The sequence below is a fragment of the Dromaius novaehollandiae genome, chromosome W, assembly GCF_036370855.1.
Source record: "Dromaius novaehollandiae isolate bDroNov1 chromosome W, bDroNov1.hap1, whole genome shotgun sequence".
Lineage (NCBI taxonomy): Eukaryota > Metazoa > Chordata > Aves > Casuariiformes > Dromaiidae > Dromaius > Dromaius novaehollandiae.
The window spans coordinates 17,748,578-17,772,427 of NC_088130.1; the positions used below are offsets into that span (position 1 = coordinate 17,748,578).

Below are 23,850 nucleotides of genomic sequence, written 5' to 3' on the forward strand. Positions count from 1 at the left end.
ATGATTTTAGTTCAGAGATCTCAGCACAGTCCTTAATTGTTCCTTGTAGGAATTACAATAATAAGTATAAGAGGCATCTGAGGAAAGCTGGGACCTATGATCCTGTTATAAGTCTATGTGGTTTCATTTATATTTGTCACTAGATTCAATACAGCACACAGGAATTTCTGGAGTCAGTAGACTATATTTAGTGATTTGCATCCAATTCCATCTAGCAAATATTACGGAGACTTTACCCCATCACATCTGGCCAACAAACACAAATACTTACTTTTTGAATAAGGCCTTTGCTATCTTAATGCAGCTTTACAAAAACGCTTTTTGGAATGCAGAAATAAAATAAGCCTGTAAAATGCTTACATTAAAATTAGATACATGAAACTGCCTAATTTGTAACAAACTGAAGTACAGCTGAATAGTTATCTACCATTGCCTTCTGGTTTCATCCAGGAAAAGAGAATTACTGCCTACCTTTTGCTGATTCTCCTGCCTCCTCCAGCTCATATCATATGTTGTAGAGGAAGAAGGCAATCATAGGATCTTGACAGTAATACATTTTTTATGGCTGCAGACTTCTAAAACCTCCTAACATACATTCCCCCCTGAAAATTTCCTTTTTCTTTTTTTTCCTTTTCTTTCTTGTAAATCTCCTTGTCTTTTCAGAAGAAACCAAAGACAAAACACTTTCTGAAAATAAAAATACACTATGAACAAGTCTGGAAATAAAGCAAATGGTTGTTTTATTTGTGAACATCAAATAAGTGCAGGTATCTGTGGCCTCCACGCTTATGTTAGAATAGTAACAGCAGCGGCATTTCTTACAACCTATCTAGAGCCCATAGAAGTCACTGGAACATCACTTGCAAATTTTATGGTCTTTGGAGAGGGATGCTAATGAATGTACTCAATAAATTCACTGGATCAAATTATCCTTGGTAAGTGATCTGGACAGAGTTATGTCTCAAACTGATTTGATTCCTCACACAAACACACACAGGCATTGCAAAATGCATCCCACGGGGATTGTCACTTGCACGTCTTCCCCAAAAATCACTCTCTTAGGGGTTCCTCCACCTCTTCTTCAGATACCTGGTAAATACATGCAGGACTGTTTCTTGAAGTCTGTCACTGTGGAATACCCATAAAGGGATGAGCTGCAGGATGCACGCCTTCAAAACAATCAAGCAAAAACAATACAAAGACAAAAGGTTACAGAAGCCTCTTGAAAGGAATTAACTCAGTGTTCACAAGGTTGTAGAAAATAGTAAATGCAAAAGCTTCTACTTTATACTTTTAGTATGGATGTTTCTCTTAGAGGGAAATGTTCATTCTTCTGTTTTCAGCAGATTTGTTCTCTTCCCAGTACTTTTATTTAGTGCTCATCATTACAGCTGCCAGATATAAATATTTATTCTATTTTCTTAGCTTGGTTTCCTAAGAAAATGAAGTTCATGTTATAGCACAGTCCGTCTTTTTTGTCCTTTCCTTTCTCCGCTAACTTTCCCTCACTAATGGCTTGAATCTGCTGGCCAATTTCTGTAAAGGAGCAGGGGTCTCAAATGTATTTCCTAACAGGGTCATGAAAACAGGCAGCTGGAGAACAGACTTGAGCTCAGCTCAAGATACAAAAGCATAGAAAGCCACACTTCACTGAGGGCCAACGCATGTTACTTGCATCTTCCTCCCTTCATAGTTTCTCGGTGCCTTATTAGCCTTAACAATTTATTCACCATTTCTCATTTGAAGCCTAATCTTAAGGTCTTTAAAGTCAGTGGAAAGACCCCTGCTGCCAGTCAGCCTTGATACAGCCTTTGGAACCCATTTACAAAATATCAAATTCAATTACCAATATTTCATGGGCTAAGCATCCAAAAATCTCATCTCCAGAGGTGACATAATCCAGTGATTCACTAACAAACTCTTCTGCTGTCTTTGTGATAAGACTAGGTTTTTGGTGCATTGTCATTGGAGTAGAAACACCATAAGGAGCCACCACCTAAAATAAGAAATTGAAAGAATAGCGTAATGGGATCAAACATTTTCATAAGGGCTTTCATTTCACTGTGCAGAATACCCCAGCATCTGACAAATTATAAGAGGTACTTGCAGTGAAATGGTACTGCAGTAGAATAAGGAAAAAAGCCTAGAGTTCCACACAGGGAGAAGAGAAAGCTTTGGCAGGGGCACCCTTCACTGAGGGTGGCTACACACTACAGGTTTGAGCATCCCAGACCATATTCAAGGATTCATTAAAATGAAGGCAAATAGGGTAAGACATAGTATCACCTGTATGATAATTCCCTTTTCCTTATATTCTGCTCGTAGTGCTTTGGAAAAAGTGCATATAAAAGCCTAGAAGAGGGGGGGGAAAAAAAAAAAAAAAAAGGAATTGCATTAGCACAGGAACCTGTAAGTACTTGTACATGTAGTCACAAGTATGTGCATACGTGGTCCCTATCAAAAATGACCAAGCATCATACAACCTAAGTCACAGTGCAGTGGTGAAAAACCTATAAATGATCTTTTCAAGATACATCTCTGCTGTCCTGCATTAGCAGTGGCAGGATTGACTCTATCTGCACTAGAAAAGACGTGGCCCAACACTAGCTCAAGGCAGACTTGAAACAAGTACTATGCAGGTTGTACTGAAAGCTTTGTCACATTTCATGAAAATGCAGAAATATAAATACCAGAGTCCCCTTTATACTAGTTCTTGGCACTGTTGCATGCAGCTCTCTTCTTTGGCTGAAACATACCCTCCCAGTCCAAGGTTTATGCTGCTGTTGTCTCTTGCAGTAGAAAAGAGTGAAATCCAGCTCATGCCTTAAGTGTATACCTATTAGCATAGCCTACAAATAAGATTTTTAAAGTAGTGTATTTGAGGATTTTGGTACATTGTCATTGGAGTAGAAACACCATAAGGAGCTTGTTTGCTTTCTGCAGCTTCAGCCTTTAAGGCTCATGTTTCCGGGTTTTTTCTCCACACCATGAAGAGCGACATATACTAATTTTTTTGTGTAAAAGTTGACTTTTTGGTATAATGAGTTGTTTTAGATGCTGGACCTTTGAGAAATATTCAGGAACTTGACAGCCTTGAATCAAACCTCAGTAATCATATGTACAAAAGCCATATTAAGGAGAAAACCTGATGGCATTTCATAGCCATCATTTGGCAGGTCTTACAATTTTAAACACCAATAGTCTCATGATATGACATGAAACAATAATATGCTGATAACTTAAATAGCTTCCTTTCAGGGCATTGTAAAAAGAAGTACATTAAAAAAGTGCTCAGAAACAGATACCCAAGAAAAAGAAAAGTCAGAAGACGACAACCAATATACCGTATCACTTTGAAATTAAGGAACTAAAATTATATGGTTTGAATGTAGTTTTGAGTACTATGAGAAACTTATTTTAAAAAGAAAAAAGGGAAATGGAAAACTAAAATTTTTAGCTTTCTCTTTTTATTCTTTTTTCTTTTTTTTAACCAAGCTGAGATCTAGCTATGTTCAAACAAATATCATTCCTTAAGAGTTTTTCATTTGAAACAAATCTGAGCTGAGTGGAACGTTTCGAGAGTTTCAGTGAAAGGCAGTAACTCCTTATTTTGATAAGTTCTTGAGTTTTAATTCAGAACAGTATCTCAAAATGAAATCTTTGAAGTCAGACAACTCACCACCCACCAAGCAGTGATTCTTCTCTTCATTCCATAACTAAAATTTATCAACAGTCTTGTGCACCTACAGTTTTGAGTAAACCAGATAAGCCAGCCCAGTAAAAGTCATCACTGCCCTGAGTCAAGATATATTATGAGCATTGGTACAATACTGTTAAGTTACAGGCAAAAATCTTCTCATTATGGGCCATACCTTCAGTTGGATTTCAGTGGTATAGCTTCACTGATTCCTGATCCTCAGCTAGTGCAAATTCACCTATTGAATTCACAATATTGAAATAATGGAGCAACATTGATTTGTGCCATCTGAGAACCTGGCCCTATGCTGCTGATATAAACATTTTAGTGAACGTTTGATTGACATTTCTTTATAAAGCAACATGAAAGACTTACCTTAGAAGCTGAGTACATTGTGTATAATGGACAAGGGAAAGTACCCAGACCAGAGGACAGATTCAGAATAAGACCTTTCTGTCTGAAATTTAATTTAAATATGGTTACATTCAATTATACTTGATGGCATTACAGTAAAAACCTGTGCAAGTTGAAAACTTTTTCCCCCAGAAGACAGAGCTCTCTTATTATATAGTAGAGTACATTCTCAAAGGACCTAATCTTTATAATTTAGTTAAGTGCAATTAAGTCCAAAACAGCTTGGAATAATGTCATAACTGAAATTTAAATGCCTAGTGCAGCCAGAACCAAGGGAACATTGTACATGCTATTGTACATCTAACAGAGCAAAAGCTGCCATCAGAGGAAAGAGTCTCTGCTGCTGAGTAATTGGTAGGTCTCCTTTGCTCATTAACCAGCACATTCTTTTTCCTGCTTCTTGCATCTGTTGCTTCAGTTTCCCTATTCACAACTCTCCCTACAAATCAGTAAAAACAATTCATTCAGCAACAACCAGGAAAAAATAAACAAACAAACAGTAGAAGCGTATTTTATTGCCCAGACAAAAAGCATATACTGTCCTCTAATGTGCACTAGTAACAATGTTTTCTAGAAACTCCATCTGAAGACCTTAACTTCTGGTTTAATAACCCCCAAGTCTAAAATACACATTGTATTAAACAGAGGGAAAAAAATCTGTATTTACATAGCTGAACTAATGTCTCTGAGAAAGTACAGGTATCTCCAGTACTTGAACAGTATTACTCTGAGCACGGCTACCACAAAATATTACAATATTTTCAAATGCAATTGCTTGCCTAACTAGGCCCATCACATGCAATTTTATTTCTGCAACACATGCATGTTTTTCCTGGAAACAGGCTCCAGTATTTTATATTTTCTGTCTTGTTCTACAGTTGACTGAAGGTTTGTGGCAGTTCCTATCATTGATTCACACAGCACTAACATCAACAGGAATAAATCTCACCAAGTGACATACCATAAAGTGGAGAAGTTAATCATGAAAAAGCATAGCTACCACTGAACAAACTAAAGGTAGCAGCTAAAACCTATTGAAAGTTATAGGAGAGAGGGAAAAAAAAAAAAAAAAAAAAAAAAAAGAGAGAGAGAGAGAGATTTTTACCGTGGCTCCATTTGTTTCAAAATTATTTGTGTCATCTGTAAGACAAGTAAGTTAAGAATTATATCCAATCTCCCTGCTTCTGACTGTATTTTTTGACTCATCATGATTTTTTTCCCCACAAGATTTTACATTTGCTCAAGGCCCAGCCGTATGTATGCAACTCAAACAACTAAAATATGACACCTTGAAACTTTTGGGAAAGATTTAGAAATACTCATGGCCTGCCAATTGGCTGAATTGTTGTCAAAAGTTCCAAAGGTTAATCTGCTAAGCAGTGAAAGTCTTATGCTTATCCAAAAGCTTTTCAACAGTAGCTGAATTTCCTGAATCTTGAATATTTGATCAGAAACCTAATGAGAAAGTAGGTTTCACAGTGTTTTTGTGTTTTCACCTCTAGCTCTACCTGGATCAGAAATAGCAGAAAATCATGAAAAGACAACTTTTTTTTTCTGCTAGCAAAATAGCTTTAGGATCATATTTGCTAATTATTTAATCATCCATTCTTACCTTAACGATGGACGTAATCATGTTTATAATCTTTAGAGCATAATTAAATCCATTTTTAGGTACAAGGTCTGCTGCTGGTTGTTTTACTTGAGGAGTATTCTTGACATTAAGCCTAAGCCCTTTGGGAATTTATACTCAGACTACTGACTTGTTATAAACACATAGTATATAAATCTCTGCAGAATAGGAGTATGACCTAAATTGTAAAGGGCAGTAATGAAAAGCAGTGCAAATGAATGATGCAGCTTAATTCAACTCTTGTTAATTCCCCGGGGATTTTTTAGAAGTGTGATTGTGCGCAAGGGATGAGTAGGAGCAAGGTGGGGTTCACAAGCTTCATTTTCAGAAAGGACACTAAAAAAAAGAGAGGATGGAGGTGGGTCGTGCTAGCTTGGGTAGAGGGGAATTAACAGAGTGGTGGTAAACATGGGAAAAGGTTCTGCCTCTGCTAACCAAAATGCTGAAAGTCCCACTGACTTCCATAAGAGCCAAAAATACCTGGTGGTCAGACATCTGGATGGAGCAGGGAGCACTGGGCAGAATCTTTCCAGGAATAAGGCCAGGAAGAGGAAGCCAACAAAAGATTTCAAGATAACTTGGAGGTAGCCATTAGAAATGCTGGCTAGGAGCATGATTTCATCTCAGTATTTTGGAGGAAAGTGAATATTGTAAAAGGCCAAAAACGAAGTTGTTGTAATAACAAGGGAAAGGAAGCCCTAGATCACAGTGAATTGGAAGGGGCTGATTTTGTGGCATGTGTAAAGTATGAAATGATAAATGGAGAATCCTTTTGTATCCAGACTGTGTTGGTACAAAGTGCTTGTTACAGGCCTGTTTGTGTGGGATATGTATATTGAGTACTTAAGTATTGCAGATGTTTCTGTTCTTTTGATATATTAATAGAATAAAACCTGGGAGCAGAAAGTTCACCAAAAACCACTCTATAAAAGAATATGTTTTAATTGACAGGTATTCTGTGATTTATTATCTGAAGTTATTAAGCAGCAGTACAAATTTGGGAGGTAAAGTTCACTAGCCAAGGAAAGAGGAACATCTGTTGATCATTTTTATGCCGTGTTTAGAAAGACATTAGCCAAGGTTGAGATGAACTATAAAGTGTTCTGCTCTTGTTAACAGGCTGCTTGCAAACAGTAGAGCAATACAAATCTTAATCAGAGGTGGAAACCATGAAACATTAACTGTTCTTGCAAGCAAGTAGCCAACCAAAATGAACACTGAGGGGTAACAACAGAGAACTGGGATTCAGCTCCTTCGGTTTCTGTCCTGCATTGATGCAAAAACATTTTTGCAGAACAGAATTGTGCCAAAAAGTGCTCTTCCAGTACGAAACGTCAGACTGAGCATCTTTTACTCCTATAGATTTTGATTCTGTAACAGATCTTCCTGTTTACTGAAATCAGCATGTTTTTCCAAAATGTTTCAGCTGCAGTGTAACAACGTATCTTGACAAAGCAACTGTGTTAAACAGTTTCCAGTCAGTGCTGATCAAAATGGTTTACAGGGGACAGAATCAAACCTACCAAGTCAGTCCCTAAAATAATCCTGACACTCCTGTCGTAAATGACTATCTGGGAATAAATGAAATGAAAATACACAGGAAAGCTAATTGGTCACTCTTGCATGGAGCTACATTTTTTTCCAATAAAAATATTGTGGATTAGATGTGTGTGTGGCACATACCTTTGTAACAGAAATAATGTTGCAATTGATGAGGCTCTGAAGGAAGGAAGGAAAGAATAAGTACATAGTTAACTTAAGAGTGTATAGGTTATCTAGATAACATACATGGAAATTCCAACTGAAAAAAAATGTATCTAGCAAAGCAGTTGCTTTTTTAGCTGCTAAGTTTACCTCGGATTTTCACTAACTGTGCCTAAAATTTAAGGTACTCAAAGGTAGGTTAGCCCTGGATTCATTTTTTCTAGCCATGACATTCAAACTCCCCATTTTCTATTCCTTTGATTCTGGGCGCACAGTCTGGCCCAGCCAAGTCTTTGCACGTGGCAAAACCTGGAAGCCTGGTGGCCAAGCAGTGCAGGCAGCAGTGAATGAAGCCAGATGGATACAGAGAACAAACTATAAGGTGCCCGGCTGACACTGGATGACTCCCAGCGATGGAGGCCGCAACATCTTTTATAGCGTCCTGATGCAGCACAAGCAGCTGTGTAGAGATACCCTCTTCAGACCAGCAAGTGGACCCAATCATAGCTGCCATCATATGGCACTGTACCCATGGCAATTAGTCTGGGCAGAGCCCCTCTCTCACAGCATTATATTGTTTCTGGGGCTGCAGCTCTAAAGGAAGCAGCCTGCTCAAGGACCTCTAATTTGTACCAGATTATGGTGTATAGATGGCAGGGATCCCATGGCAGGTGCCAGCAAGAAAGATGTTCAGAAAATCTACTTTTTCCACAATTGATATTGTATAAGTAAACAACAATAAGGCAAAGAGAATCTTGATCAGGTCCTTAATCCTCTAAAACTATTCTACATGCGTAATCTACTTCCCAAAATAGTAAACTTCATTTAAACTCATCTTATTTTTTCAGTTGTCACATATTTAAGTAATGGTGTTTCAAAGAAAGGCAGTTCTAATAATATTAATAAGAACCCAACACTTCAGCTGCGGCTGTGACCAGGCTGGAACCCATTACATTACATATGATCAGTGAGCCAGAGAGGCTGCTGATCTCTGCTACACCCGGGCCAACTGCATTCTCTGATCTGTTGCTAAGTGTCTGCACCAATTTAGCTGAAATCTACCATTCTTTTTCTCTTGCAAGCTCGTCTGAACATTAAAAATGAAACAACACAAACTATGCCCCTTCAGGCCCACTTCTTTTCCCACTCAATTGAACAGTTAAATATGTGCTGATTGTAGTAAGGGCAGAATCTGTCCCTTGTTAAGTGGAATTACAGTTCCTAATTGTTGTAGCGCAAGGAGAAAACCGCACAGTAATCCTACCTCGTCTATGTCTGGTCCATTAAGGAAACGGCACGGAAGAGGATTATGAAGCATTCCAACATTGTTAACTAATCAAAGGAAACATGATAAGAACCACATCTAGGCAAAGTACATAGTTCAGCTAGCTAAACAAACGGGTTCTCCGTAAGACTCAGACGTTTTTAAGCTGCATGTGAAGAGAGATGCCATCCAGCATTGAGTCTTGCTCTTACTGAAGTCATCTGCACTGACCTCAGAGAATGGAAAAACGGTTCATTTCTACAGTTTGGGTTTGGGGTTTTTGTTTGATTGGGGTTTTTTTGTTTGTTTGTTTCACTATTGAAAGGACGGTTTTCTTTACCAACAACAACAACGTTTTCATTGTTCCTATGCGGCTCATACCAATTAGGGTTAGCCACAGGCTCGTTTCAGACTGAATATAAGAATTGCACACAGCTGTAAAACAACCAATAGTGAAAATCAATTCCCTGAGGCTAGGCAGGGGAAGAAGTCACCCCACAAGCTGGATGCTGCCTATAAAGTGGCAGAGGAGCTTTCACAGGAAAGAAATCACTGTACAGGGCAGAGAAATGGGGAGCCGCTGGAGAATTTTAATTCACTTTTAAAACTTGTTCATAATAACTAATGCTCAAATGCACTAGACATGCTTGGTTTTAGCAGTGTCTGCTAAGTATAACAAATTGTTATGACATGCATCATTTTATACAGTTCTCTGTATAACACACTGCAGCCACAAAACACCCTTCAGCTAACAGGCTTTAGTGACTCACCCAAAACACCAATTTCCAAGCCTTCAAGACTTTCTTCAATATTCTCATATACTGAATCTTCAGTGAAATCAGCTTGTATAATCTTCACCTTTTGACCTGTGGCCTGCTCTGTAATTAAGAAAAAGGAGAAAATCCCTTTGCATCTACACAGAGGGAGGGAGAACTGCAGCTGAGTAATGAGTGAAATAATCAGATGTCCCATGCAATAATGTCCACTGTAGAATATGTAACTCTTTCCACTTTCTGGCTTTCAGAAGGATCACAACACAAGCAAAATACTCTCATTGTGACCAGTTGCTTTCAGGAAAATGGCCTGACAAATATAGGATCAATTTATGCCCTGAAATCAATGGAAATTCCCTCACAAAACCTGAACATTTGGTCCTCAAGTCAGAAAAAAACAGAAACAAACAATACAGAACTTCTTCCCCTGGTTATCATAATATTTACAAAAGAGCACTATCAGCATATGTTAGACAAGTGAATGTGTGTGCCAGATCTTCTACATAAGCTCCATTTTGCAGAGTTGTTTCAAAGTGTTTTCCTGTACAAGATGACCATTTTAATACGCAGAGCTTATCTTTTCATGTAGGAGGAGGGGAAAACAGGCATTGTGAAGCAGTATTTTCTGTCTCCTTTTCAAACTACTCCTCTCCTGCTTTTACATTTGAACTCCTGTAGACTGGACCTTCCCTAGGCTTCTGCAGGACTAGAAGGCATTTAAGGGAGGACATAAGTTAAATTTTACAAGGTAATTTACACAGAAGGGAAAGGGAAACATGGATGGTTTTTCCACCGTTATTGCTGTGCAGGAGCGGAGCCCAGCTGTCCATTACCATTTTTACCAGCAGTTGGTTTATTGCTGTCCATATTTTCAATGAGGTTTCATGAGAAAAAGTGGAAGAGACTCTAATTTATTCATTTTTAAAGGTGAGGTTCTCCTTTAAAGGGGCCCAGTGAGATCTCCTCTAACTAGAGGTTCATGTTGTAAATTCCTGCTACTAAACCTGCTTTCAAGTTTTATGGGCAACCTGAAATCCAGATGAAGTTTGCTGAAAAAGTGACAAAGGGAAGCTCGGAAGCATCAACAGAGGATCTGAACGCAAACTGACTGGAAGTGGCAGGAGTTCAGGCACACACGGATGGCAGAAAGTCTGCCTTTGAGTCCCACTTGGGAAACTGCCTGTGGTTGTTCAGAGCTTGATTTTATATCTAATTTCCTAGAGGCAGGAGAGCACATTGCCCCAGATGTGAATCAGACACACTGATTTCTATCCAGAAACCTTGTCTCATGCCTCCTGGTGTACATTCAGATTTAGGAAGAGGCCAGTTATTCCTTGCGTCAACTCCCACATGACGGCAAGGCTGGCAGGAAACCAGCTGCAGTTTCGGGTCCAGCGGGCCAGTTTGCACCAAAACAGGGCCCACGCTGGAGGACGAGAGGGGCAGATCTCCGAGCTGTTCCCTCCTTGCCGCACAATACACCGCGAGTCCCCACTGCCTCACACTAGTCAAGTAACACAAGCAGCCTGAGGAACGGCAGACTCCCTGGCTCCAGGTCTGAAAAGTGGGCTGCATCTTATGTGCAATTTTAGAGGACATCTGTCTCCATGACAGGGGTGAGGGGGAAGAAATGCCCTTTTTCTTGCCTCTTTCCAGGCTGCGGTTGTGTGTATGAAAGGGACGAAACGTACCCTTTGAACCTTCAACCTATAAAAGCAACTCTAGTGGCAAATGACCCCCTAGTGGTCCCAGACTGGGGGAATGGTATCACTACAAAGAATAAGGACATTGTGAGTGTAAATGCAGGGAAGGAGAAGAACAGAGCAACAGCTGGAGCAGACGCCTACAGTGACCTTCGCATTCAAAGAGCTCTATAAACAAAATGAAATGGTCTTAAAAAGTGTAGTGATGTTGTGGCCATCTTTCTTGCGGGCAATCAGAAGGGCAGCCAAAACTACAATAACATAAAAATTAGGATCAAACAAACCATTTGGCCTTCCTCTGCGTCCCCTTGTCTGCACAGAACTGTACTGCTGCAACCAGCGCTGGCAGCCAACAAACAAGTACTCCAGATGGCTTTACTCTGTCTCATTTAAGAATGAAACAATGTATTAAAAAACAATAAAACTATCATGCTGATAAATGAATTATCCCGGGATAGCTCTTTAGAAAATGATAATAATTCCATAAAGGAGAGAGCCAAAAAAACCCTTTCCAGTGTTTCCCTCTCTGTGACAGAGATTTATGACAGCCTTTGAAGACACAAGCCATTCCAACCTTTTAAAAAAGTCCTAAGTGTGCCAGAGGCAAAGGGCCTAGGTTTTCAAACATGAGCACAGGTTATACACTTCTTTTTAATGAAGGGAAGATTAATCTAATGAAAATTGAAAACTCAAATTGAGGTGTTTAATCTGATGTGTTATAAAATGCATCATTAAGAAGGATACATCTAACTCCTCCTGACCTCGGGCCACTTGGGAATGGTGCTTGTCAGACAGGATAATATGCTGCCTTTTGAAATTTACCAAGAAGAAAATAAATCAGGCTGAAGCACGGAGTTGGCTAGAACATATTCTCTGCCAGAAACTCTTCCTTTAGGCTTAGAGAGCTACGAAGGTCATCCAAAAACTTGAGGTAGCAAAATAACGAAGGCCTGAGTGGCACAAGAACTGATCTTTGTAGCAAGAAGAGACCCTTCTGAAATAACTATAGCGGAATTTGAATATGAAGAGAAAAGCACTCAGACTAAGATGGCATTTGTATTCAGAGGAAATTCACAGAGAGCAGGGCAAAATAAGAACCTGAGTAAGTTATTTCAACAACAGAAAGTGGTAAAAAGAAGATTTAAGACTGGGGATACATGTAAAAAATTCTGTAATACTATAAAGCACAAGTTCTGGCTTTAGCTTTTCAAGAAATATATTCCCTCAGAAATACAGAGTAAAAACACTTCAGAAATAACAGGAAAATAGAGAAGAACTAAAGAAAGATGGTTAAAACATAAAACAGAAAAAAATGTTCGAAAATATCAGATAACACAAACTCCGTGAGAAAAAAACCATGGGAAATACTGTTAACCACTAGAACACCCGGGAACATTGGTCAAGGCTCTAAACCTCTTGGTTCTATAGTTGTGTATATGGGAAAAACAACCCCGAGCAATACTGCCTCCCCAACTGGCATCAGCAATACGCAGCAGCTCCCATTTAACAACAGGTAACTTAACAGCCTCGGAGGGAAAAGGATGGCTGTGTCAAGTGTTAAGTTGTGCAGCCATCTCAGCTTGTTACTTGCTCAGCTCTGAGAGCTAGCTCTTCTGGGGGGACGAGGGATGGAAGAAAAAGTAAAACAGACTGAAAACTGAAGTTCTAGGAGCATGGGCAGCTAAATGAATTAGCACCTTTACAGGTCTTAGTGGGAATAAACCACATTTGATTCTAGACCACTCTGTAGAGTGATTTTTGTATTCATTCTATCGTTTCATATTAATGGACGTGATTTCAGCAGCAAAGGTTGATAAACTAGTTATTGTATTACCAAACCCAAATTCATGAGCCACTCAGCTAGTCTAAACCAAAGTATCTGCACTATTTCTACTACTTTGTGAGGATCAAACACCTTACCCTTCCTTAAATACAGGTTTCGTTCTTCTTAGAAGCAAAAAGCTCACTGTGAATAACTTCAGTGTCTTACAGAAGTGGCATTTTGTCATCTGTTTGGTGGAATAATGTAACAGCTAAACGTACAGACCTTGATTACATCAACACATCCTAGCATGCAACTTTTCAATCAGGATCAACCCCCTCCATATAGCTTGCTTAGGAGGTGTAGGCAGAAGAAATTGAAGGAGTGCAGTTAATAGCATGCCTCCATTGCTAATCACCTGTTTTTATGGCTTGATCAATGTTTCACCAGAATACAAAATGTGTTAAATGAGCAGTATACCAGATGCAACTGTTCTGTTTGTCTGCTCACCACAGGACTTGTTTTGTTACCTTTTATCTCACCTTCTGAAAAAGTCTTCCTGTCTCAATGGGTGGAAATCTTGCTTTCAATTCCAACACTTCTTTAGAGAAGTGTTTTTCTTATTGTGGATTTCTGCCTGCTCCAAATTCCAGTTCTGAGAGACGTTCTCTGGCACACCTCTGATTCACAGGACTGTTTGAAAGCCAAATACTGAGATCTCTGGACTTATCCACACTTTAATCTCCTTTCATTTATACTCTTCAGTATCAAAATTGAATGTAACCCTATGATTAGGCAAATAATACTGTCAGGTTGAAGAGGGAGGCAACTCTCTTAATTACGATGTCCAACCCATTGAAAAAAGATACATGGTGTAGCAGTTAAGGAAGAGGAAATGTGAATAACTGCCCAGTCCTAAAACTTATTTATGTAGCCTAAAGCAAACTTTCTGTCTAGACCTCTCTATGCCTTAATCTCCTTGCATGTCAGTTAGGGATAATGATAACTGCTCAGGCTGAGACACTGCTTGTTTAAGCAGTTTAGAAAGAAAAAAAAAATCAGTAAGAGTTAGAAAATTTAGCAAACAGTAAAATCATTCCGGTTAAATTTCCGCTTCAGCTTTGGTTTCCATTGTTTATTTACTCACATAAAATCACAGTAAGTTTAACCCTTCTTCTTTTCTGATGACTGCTTAGCTTAACTATGATGAAGTTTGCAAGCTGAAAATAGAGGGAACATTTCCAAAGCTTTAACATAAGCATGCATTTAGAGGCCTGATCCAGAGCTCCCTGCTGATTTAATGGCCTCCAGATCATACACTCTGTGCTTTTCTTCACTTTGTCTTCCTCCCCTTCCTTTTGTTTGTGCCATCTACTTGTTGTTATGTACTCATTTCTAACCTGACACAATAAATAACACATGAGTCACTCTGGGCTTCAGCCAAAACCCACAGAAAACAATGGAAAGCTCTTGCTGGGACTCGCCACCAATTTCAGCAGACTTTGGGGAAAACTCTGTGTGCCCACAACCCAGCTGAATATAGCGCAGATACCTAATCAGCATAGCCTGAGCTCCTGGGGTCAAACTGTCCGCCTCCCCGCACCAGAGATTACATGAATAACGCTGCTGAAGTCAACGAGGTTTCCTCACATGCAAAAAGTCATAGGCTGCTCTTGCAGGAGATGCAGGAGCATTTGCAGGACAGGCCATTTGAGCGATACCTTTCAGGACAGGGCCAGGCTCCTGTTACGTGTTTCTACAGAACTCAGCACAGCAGGGCCTCAGTTAGGAAGGGGGGCAGTGGCTGGCCTTAAATAAATCAGAGTACAGAGGAATTTACAGTATGTTATCTTTCCAGCCCTCCACCACTACTTCTCTTCTTAGCTATGTAAGTCTCATGAATCTTCTTGTTTTCATTCTTTGGTTCTGATTATAATTTATAACACAAAGAAACTATAAGAACTCCTTAGCCTTTTTTAAGGATTCTGTTATTTTAATTCTTTAATATCTAGCTGCAAAGAAATGCAACAATGACAGCGGAGCTGGCCTAATTCCCATGGAAGTTCATTTTTTATGACCGTTTACTTAAGAGGAGCTAATGTAGGCTACAGTCACATTGGCCTCATGGGTGTGGCTGCTTACAGAGACTGTTCACAGGGAGCTGGTGCTTTCCTCCACTGAAACTCCTTGCTTCTTGAGGGAAAGCAGGTCTATCCCTAGCACTGAGGGAGGGAAACGGGCAGAAAATTTAGGAGCTCAGTCCTTGACTTCAGTAGCTTCAGGTTCAGTTACAGATTTCTTGACCCACTTGAAGTCTGTCATATCTCTGAGAGATGCACTGCTCTCTCTGCAGATGAGTTCCTTGACCTGATACTCTGTTGGAGCCAGCTGCCAAGCCTGTTTAAAGGAGAGTCTTTCTGACAGAGGTATGATCTTGGAGTGACACACACTTAACACAGGAATCTGTAAATCAAACACTCTGCATGGATAGAAAGAGAGACAGTGGGAAGAATAACCTTGATTACAGCAATCTTTAAAGTCAGTGGAGGATATAAACTCCTTTGACTCCTATAGAAATCCCAGCCTTGGATCTCAATGTCTTTAAACAAGCCATTCCCTAAACTAATCTCCTTTGAAGAAAAGAAAGGGAATGTTAATTCTAAAGATATACTATTTAACTGCTTTACCAAAAGCTAAATATAACTTGTACACCTTATAGAGAAAAAGCAAGCAAGTACATTCATTTGATTTTTACTCCTACTTTTCTGTGTTCCATTTATGTTAATTTTCTTAGGTGAGTTACTTCTTTTCAGAGTAAAAAAAAAACTAGCCTAAAGACAACCTTTCTTTCCCAGTCACAAACTGATTAGTAGATTCTTTAGACAAACCTAGTATTACATCTCATTGGCCTGCATTTACAGTTTTTAAGGTCAGGTGAAGCCCGTAGAGAACTTGCATCTATTTTTGCATCTAACCCATGCCACTGTTTGAATTGCAGCATGTATTTTCAAAGCTATCCATGACTCGTTTGGAAAGGTTCAAGCAAGGGAGCATTACCACAGATAATCTGTAGCATTGCAGTCATACCTGGGGCTATACCTGTAGCTATAATCTGGGGCCACCCTGTGCTAGATACTGTGCCAGCGAACCTAGGAAATCAGCTCCAGATCCCTGTGAAGCCAGCCTGCTAAACCCAAAGATAAGTTTGAGACAAGCACTTACCAACTTCAGTGGCTACTCTCTGAAGTTTTTCAAGAGTTCTGCTTATCATAACTATATTTAGTCCACGTTTTGCCAGCTACAATAGAGGAACATAAAAGTTGTTAGAGAAAACAGTGAGGTGACAAGAATCTTTATAAATTTTCCCAGTTTTACAACAAAAACAATTATGGATTTTTTGTAATTGCTTTCATTCACCCATCACCTGCCTAATGGGCAAACAACAAATGTTAAAACCAGGCCAAACATTAATCAGAGTTCTTACAGTATGCCTAAACATCTCCTTCACCATACAGTCTTGGACCTTCACAAGAAAAGTATACTTGACTGTTGTCCAAACCCCCCAAAATATGACCCCAAATAAATAATAAACACTTTGCAAATGAATGAATGTCTACAGGGAGTGAAGACAATCTGACATTTCCCAGAAAAAGGATTTTTACTTGGAAAAGGAAAGCCAAATATGTTAATGTCTTCCTAGTCATTTTACATGAGTTCTCTCCACACTTATTTTTCTTCTTTTTTTCTTTTTTCTTTTTTTTTCCTCTGAGAAGTAGATTAAACACATTGAACTGAAGTTTCAAAAGAGTTTGAAGGGGTTTGGACTTTACTCATGTGTTTTATAGAAATAAAATCTCATGCAGGTCAGATAGCTATATTTTAAGTGTTTGTTTCATTAGAGGCAAAGTTAAAAAAAAAAAAAAAAAAAAAAGGAAAAAAGATGAAGAAGTCCGTGCATAAAAATTCAAAATACAGTCACACAAAGATGCATCCACAAAGACGTTGGCAAGAGCTGCAGTTTACAGCTGTGAACACTATTTAACACAACAGTCCATTTATAGTCACTTTCGTATTACCATGTGCAGAACAAATGCAGCACAAACAGAGAGGGGTATTCTCCCTTTCTCCTTCCATTCCCGTCAGTTTGAGTTTTAGGCAGGGCTTGAGACAGAAATATGCCTCCAACTTGTGAAACTAGGTTATTAACAAGCAGCAGCCGGACTGAGTTGCGCGCACAAAGAAAAGAAAGATAGAGCTGAAACTAGAAAAATGTCCGTGGGAGCAAAGAGAAAGAGAGTTAAATTAGTTAGCACAAAAGAGAAAGCCAACTTCATCTGAAAGTACCAGGTTTGCTTAGAACAAGAAACGAATTGGCGAAGCCCACACACTGAACACCCATTCATTGCTGTCGCTGACTCCCTGCAATGCTTTCTCCTTAAACCTATTTGAGGGAAACAGTTTGTCCCATTGAGCTCTTCTGAAACAATGAAAAGAATGTTAAGAAATAAGGAGCTTTGTTTAAAAATTCGCTATATCGAGAGTATGAGGGGCAGACTGTCTATTAAATGTATCAGCCACAACCATTTGCATTTTCAGCACAAAGACCACGCTCACAATCCGCTGCTTTTGGAGACCCTCTTACATAATTGTCCGGTGCTCCAAAGAGACATGCAAACACTTAGACACTCTGGAGTTTCGCAAGCCCATTTGAAGGGCTGCATTTGAAGTACTCAGGAAGAGAACTCTAATTGTCTACATACTGGCAAATTTCCCTTTGTCCACAATGAGCTTGACTCAAGCTGTTTCCAATCCATTTGGAAAGCAATGGAGACATGGTCTCTGTTTCCATGGTCACTTATTCCTATTTGTAATTTAAGGATGTTCAGATGGGGATTATTTTAATTTTTTAGCGTGCAGACCCAAGACCAAATATCAGCCATGTCAAAAAGCAAAACAAAAGCAACAATCTATTTTCCTGGGCTTCTTAATATGATTTCAAGTATACTTTTGTGTCATTTGGTAGAAAAATCTCCTTCTAAAAAACTAAGTAAATTTCCTACTACTAAGACCTAATGAGTTGTTTCTTAGCTAAAGACAAATATTTGTGGCAATTTTATAAAATTGTTAACTGTCAGGTGAGAGAAGTGGACTTTCCTTTGCTGCTGTGTACCAGACTAACCAGAACTATAAGGCTGCAGCAGCCATTTCTTAGGGCAAAAGAAGCTGCACTTGACTACTCTTTTGCTTGCTCACCCACATAGAAAACAAGCATTCCTTTTCAGAAACAGATTTCACAGGACATTTTAACTACCAGGAGATTCAAATGCATCTTCAAGGCAAGCAAAAAGCATTGTGATTTCCTGGCCATCCACACTAATGGCTAAATCAGCTTTAACACCACTGCATTCTAGATAAAAGTAACTTTTAGTGTAGATGTCTTTAGCACAAAGCATTTTGCTACCACACAAAAGCTTCCACATTAGAGGATGGAATTTCCCATCACAGATAAGAGTGAGCACTGGCTCCCAGAAGTGTGCAGTGTGAACCCACATGTATTAGGAAATCCTGACTCCCAGTGGCAAAGGATTATAATGCTTCTGAATTTCTGAGACTAAAATGTAAGATTATTACTGCCTCCAGTCATAACAAATAATGATAACTTAGCATTTAGAAACTGGGTTAATGAAAAAAGGTCAAGCAGAATCTACTTTCTAGAATCTCGCAAAGCCACTATTTAAAAACTTAAATCCAGATTAAACTAATGAAAAAAAAAAAACCCCACTGTACACCTTCTAGTGCGTTTTTGCAGCTCAGTCTGAGACAAATTTTCAAACAACAAAAGTTACACACAAGACAAGACACGGATTTTTGGATTCAAACCATGCACGTAACTACTGCAGTTTCACTCACAGATTGCTGGTACTCTACACAGACCATTAGATTTAATAACTTAAAACCCCTAATAATGTTTTATGGAAGCTGTAGTTTTACATTTCTACCTCTCTTAAGTAAGGCTTTTCTCTCTTCTCCTGAATTGCACTGATATCATCTCAGTGCTTCTTTCATTTTCTTTCCCTGGGGTTCAGACCTGCCGGGTCTCTGTGATTCAAACCTCTGAAATCTTTCTGGTCCAGCAGACCAGGACTGAGACCGCAGAGCAGCAGGATGCTGCACACTTTGTGCTAGCCCTGCACCTGCGTAACAGTACTAGGATAGCGATATCTGCAAGAATAAATCCAGGATCAAATGGATAAATTATAATATGGATGCAACTGGAGCAGGATAACCCAAATCACATTTAGCTTGCATTAGACTGCTGGTAATACTGTGCACAATTTCAGAAAATGAGACAAAGTTTTGAGATTTGAGAAAATGTATTAATAAATGAATGCAGTGCATGCCTCAAAAAGGCCTGCTGAAACATTGATTTTAACATAAGCAGTGGCCTGATTTGTAAGAAAGTTATGCACTATTAACAATAACAGTGACCCAAATATTCATTAAACCAGCCAGCTAGGTGAGGACGTGAGTGACCGATATTCTGCTTGCGTCTCGACATCAAATGAGAAGTCTGCAGGCGATAAATTGTAAATCTCGGAGTATGGTATAGCCTCTTCCATAAACCCATTAAGCTTGAGGTGCCAAGTCAGTGATAGTCACTGAAGCAGATCTGTGGTTATTACCTCAGGAAAAAACAGAACCATCGAGACTGCAGCACTACCATGAAAGGCTAACAGCAAGGGGAGATGTCAAAGAGCTCTGAGACGTGACAGCCTAGCAGCACACTCGCAGATGACATTTTTTTGCCTTGTTAGAAGTCTGGTGAGTTTGAATCCCATCAGCCCAAGAACTGATGGACCAAATCTAACAGAAACCTGTCTTTTGAAATAGGTATAGAAAATTAGAGCCAACATCCCAGTACCCTGAGATCACAGCTGGTTTAAGGAACTGGGTCTATGTGCTCAAGAAGGCCAGGCCTTTAAAATCACCCTGATGTGCTAGAAATACTGACACTGCCTTCGTGGAAGCCTGGACTTTCATTCAGAAGAGAATAAGCTCAAGGTGTTTGTGTGCTTGCCTGTCAACAGAAGCTCGGGAAACTAGAGGGACAATAATTTGCTCTGAAAAATCTGTGTCCTGAAAGCAACCAAGCAGTGTGCATATATTGTCTGGAACACCTCACAGCTATCTGGCTCTTCGCACAAGCTCAGCCAGCTACTGAGCTTGATAAGTTTTGCAGCAACCTGTATTAGCTATAAACCTTAGAAAGGGTACGGAACCAGTAAATATTGTAATGTTCTTTGCCTGGACCTCTGCCAGCTCTACCTAATGAGCCACCTACTGGGATTTCCACATAAAACACTGAACAGACAAAGCCACATTGCACTGGCCTTCCAAAAGCCAAAAACTGTTCTCCTTAGTCTGAAGTCCCATATACTGCCAACAAGCATGGAGCCCCTACATTAGTCTGTGAATTATCAGCCCTTTTCTGAGCTCAGGATATCACAGAAATCCATCGCTTAGCGTCAGAGCACAGACTCCAGAGGAACTGGCATCAGCAATCATCTTGTGGCCAACAAACAAGACCTGTGGGGAGGGCGCACATCACAAGGTCTGCCTTCACGGCAGCCCCTGACACCAGAGGGACCTACGCCAGAAGAACATCAGAGCATTTTGTGCCCTGACATCAGACCAGCAAGAGAGCAGAGCTGAGCCAGAAACTCCAAAGGCACACAGACATTAAAACAGCAGGGTCAGATTTATTTATCCACAAGCCACACACAAGTGCGTGCTTTGACCTCCGCCAGCAAGATGAAGGTGCCAAGCTATGAGCTCATGTGGTGTGGGCTTGGGATCTACCCCACAGTGCAGTAGCTGAGCAAAATTTAGATCAAAGAGACCACCTGGGGAGGAAGGTACATCTCAGCATAGATAAAGGATGGCTCTCCATCATCCTGCAAAGCCAAAAATAATTAACAAATGTTCCACAAAAACTTGCCTGTTCCAGCCAAGTTTTTCAAGAAAACATAGTAGTTGTCTTATTCTTTCTCATGGTGTAAGGCAGCCATTCTGCAATAACTGACTTTTAGTGGGACTTACTGTTGCATCACCCAAATAGCATGAAGGAAACCGAGAGCGACAAAGATCCTGATCTAGACATTCATAGGTGCCTGCAGACTTCACCTGCGTGAAATATCACCAGGTGCTTACTTAAAAGGTTAGTTCAGCAACCTGCATGTGCAGGTGGCTACACCCAGAGGTGTGGTTTTAAAGGTACAATTAAGCACTTATGCTAAATCCTCTCTCCTTCTCTCACCCATCCCATCCTTCCCCAACCTATTCATTCCTCAAGTCCTTTCCATTTGCTGATCGCTGGGGCAATTCAGTGAGAAAACAGAAGGCAGTATTTTCCCTTTTCTCCCACAGAAGAGCTTGTGATCTTTATCACAACTATGATGAATGTTGAATGTTAAACTATAATACCTGGCATTTGTCCTTGTGCTTCCTACATTCAACGCACTTCCAAAAGTGCTTATTATATTGCCACTCCCAGAAATCAAAATCATGAGGTAGGTGCTTAAAGTAAATAATGCATATGCTTTAAAAGATTGGCTTTAAAATTCTCATCAATTAATTCAAAAGTAAACTCATTTTCCTTTCTTCTGAGATATATGTTATATATATATATAATTTATGATCAGAAGGGATCACATCTAATCTAAATGCTGACATATTAGAGGCTGCTAATTTTCACCTGGTCATCTCAGCCCTGAAGGCAGTAACTTGTGTTTTGTTGACGTGCAGCTTCTAGACAGAAAGCCACTCTTGAATGAAGACATCAAAGAGAAAATCTACCACTCAGTTGCTATCACTAGTAGCAGGGATGATCCAAGAGGCCGCCCTGCCCTGGATGTTGATTAGGGGTATAGAAAGGGGCTGCCCTAGTGACTCTGCACAGCAGCAGTGACTGATCACCACGGAGCCAACGGCAGCTCTCAGCTTCACCCTTCCTCCCTTCACTCTCCTCTCACTCTTAGAGCTGCTGATTCTTCCTTACACTTTTAGCTTTTGTTATGATTTTCCTAACCTGTAGTTGCTTTTCATTTACATAGATTTCTCTTTTATTTGTGGTTTCAGACACATGGGCCAAGCTTTTCTTTGCAACTGTGAGGGCTGCAAAATGACTCCATGTTCTGTATGTTTAATGCTAGACAGCCCCATTGAAAGACATGTAGCAAAGCAGCGGCAAAACTAGGAAAAAAAGCCAACTCGGGACACTTCCTGCTCTGGACAGACAACACAAAATCTTTTGGAGTACTCAGTGTTTCCATTTGATTTTCCTGGTCTGACGCGAGCGTTGGGGCATAAATGATTTTCCTCTGAAAAGCAATACTGCTTTCCTTTCAGAAGTTGATTAGTGTTACTCTGCACATGCAGAGGAGAAGGATTAGTACCATGTTTTTCATACCTGCTCTTAATCCTAGAATAACCTTACTAACTTTCAGAGTTTGGTGGAGGGGTAGTAATTGCCATTTAGTTAAAATAAAATCAAAAGGTAAGTAATCTATCTTACCTCAAAGGAATATGCTTTTCCAAGCCCATCTCCTGCTCCTGTGACCACTGCAGAAAGTAGAAAGGAAAAAAAAAAGAAAAAAGAAAAAGAAAAAGAGGGATTACATTTGTTGCTCTGCTTTAGCTTGTTCTTTCCTGGATTCTTTAATCTTCATCTTCTGAGTTTCTTGACCATTACTACCTAAATGATACTTCTAAAGCACAGAATCAACCTTTTCTTAAAATTTATTTCCTTGTGACTTTTTCATCTAACAATTCTTGTCATGTAATTTAGCACTTTTCCTCTTCAAAGCATTTTACTGATATTAGCAAATCCCTCCCCACTGTAACCCAACTTGTACACTAGGTAATTATTTTTCTCATTTTCAATAAGGAGAAACACAGCCACAAACCAATTGACTACAGGGTGGTAGAAATTTCTTCCATATGCATGTTTTTACAAGTTTTGCTTTGCAAGTTTTTTACTTATATTTTGGTGATAGAATGGCAGGAGGTAAGTACTAATTGGTCCCCTGAAGCTGATGTAACATCTTTCCTTCACAAGAAATCTGTCTGTAAGGAAACACCACAGCAAGTTTACCACCATCTGCGAAGTGCTCTTCTTCCAGAGTTTTCCTACTCACAGTCTACTTCTGGATTTCATATCACTGGGAAAGTGATACTTAGAAAGTAACCAAGTATTGGCATATGTAAAGCACCCTGAACTTTAGAAGTTACGCAAACAAACACCAAAGACGAAATACAGAAAGAAAGCATTATTTATCACCATAAGGAAGAAATACAGTAGAAAAACACTACACAATTCCAAGGTAAACCTGGTAAGTTTTCAGAGCAAAACGGATTATTAGTCAGTACCTGAAAATGCTTCTGTGCTGCAGATGGTTTTTTATGTTCCTAGTAGACTAGCAGATACAAAGCAAATGTCTATTGGGAAACAAGTTTCCACCTGCCAACTTTAATTATCGTGATTCTCAGCATCTCATGTGCCATGTGATACAGCAAATCATTCAAACCTATGAATTTCACTGTGTCCAGAAGACTATACATTTTTAAAAGGACAGAGCATAAAAGGTGAGTCCACTGAGAGAAGCAACAGTCTCTCAAACTTCAGTGGAAACAAGATTTCTGTACAGAAACTTCCACTCAGTGACCCTCTCTTCATGCACAGGTCTGAGGCCCATGCCTCACTTAAATCCAAATAGGGCCTACATGTTATTTCTGAAATATTTGGTCCTTAGGCACCTCTTCTGCAAAGCAGCGAATTTCACTCTACATTATTCCACTGTGAAATGTGCTTATGAAATGCTTATTAAATCCAGTGAATTCAATG

At 39.6% G+C, this 23,850-nt stretch overlaps 1 protein-coding gene across 3 annotated transcripts in view; it reads right to left on the minus strand.

The window, feature by feature from the left end:
* Nucleotides 1-723: 723 nt before the first annotated feature.
* Nucleotides 724-23,850, minus strand: part of LOC112978782 (nucleotide sugar transporter SLC35D2) — a 50,863-nt gene continuing 27,736 nt past the window's right edge. For 2 of the 3 annotated variants that reach the window (XM_064500664.1, XM_064500661.1), the window contains 9 exons: nt 16,170-16,245; nt 9,480-9,587; nt 8,710-8,777; nt 7,425-7,460; nt 5,217-5,251; nt 4,073-4,154; nt 2,287-2,352; nt 1,847-1,996; nt 724-1,169 (listed from right to left, as the gene is read on the minus strand). In XM_064500664.1, coding sequence (XP_064356734.1) covers nt 1,059-1,169; nt 1,847-1,996; nt 2,287-2,352; nt 4,073-4,154; nt 5,217-5,251; nt 7,425-7,460; nt 8,710-8,777; nt 9,480-9,587; nt 16,170-16,245 — 732 coding nt within the window. In that variant the 3' untranslated portion in view covers nt 724-1,058. The remainder of the gene's footprint in view (nt 1,170-1,846; nt 1,997-2,286; nt 2,353-4,072; nt 4,155-5,216; nt 5,252-7,424; nt 7,461-8,709; nt 8,778-9,479; nt 9,588-16,169; nt 16,246-23,850) is intronic. The other variant, XM_064500662.1, reaches the window with a different exon arrangement.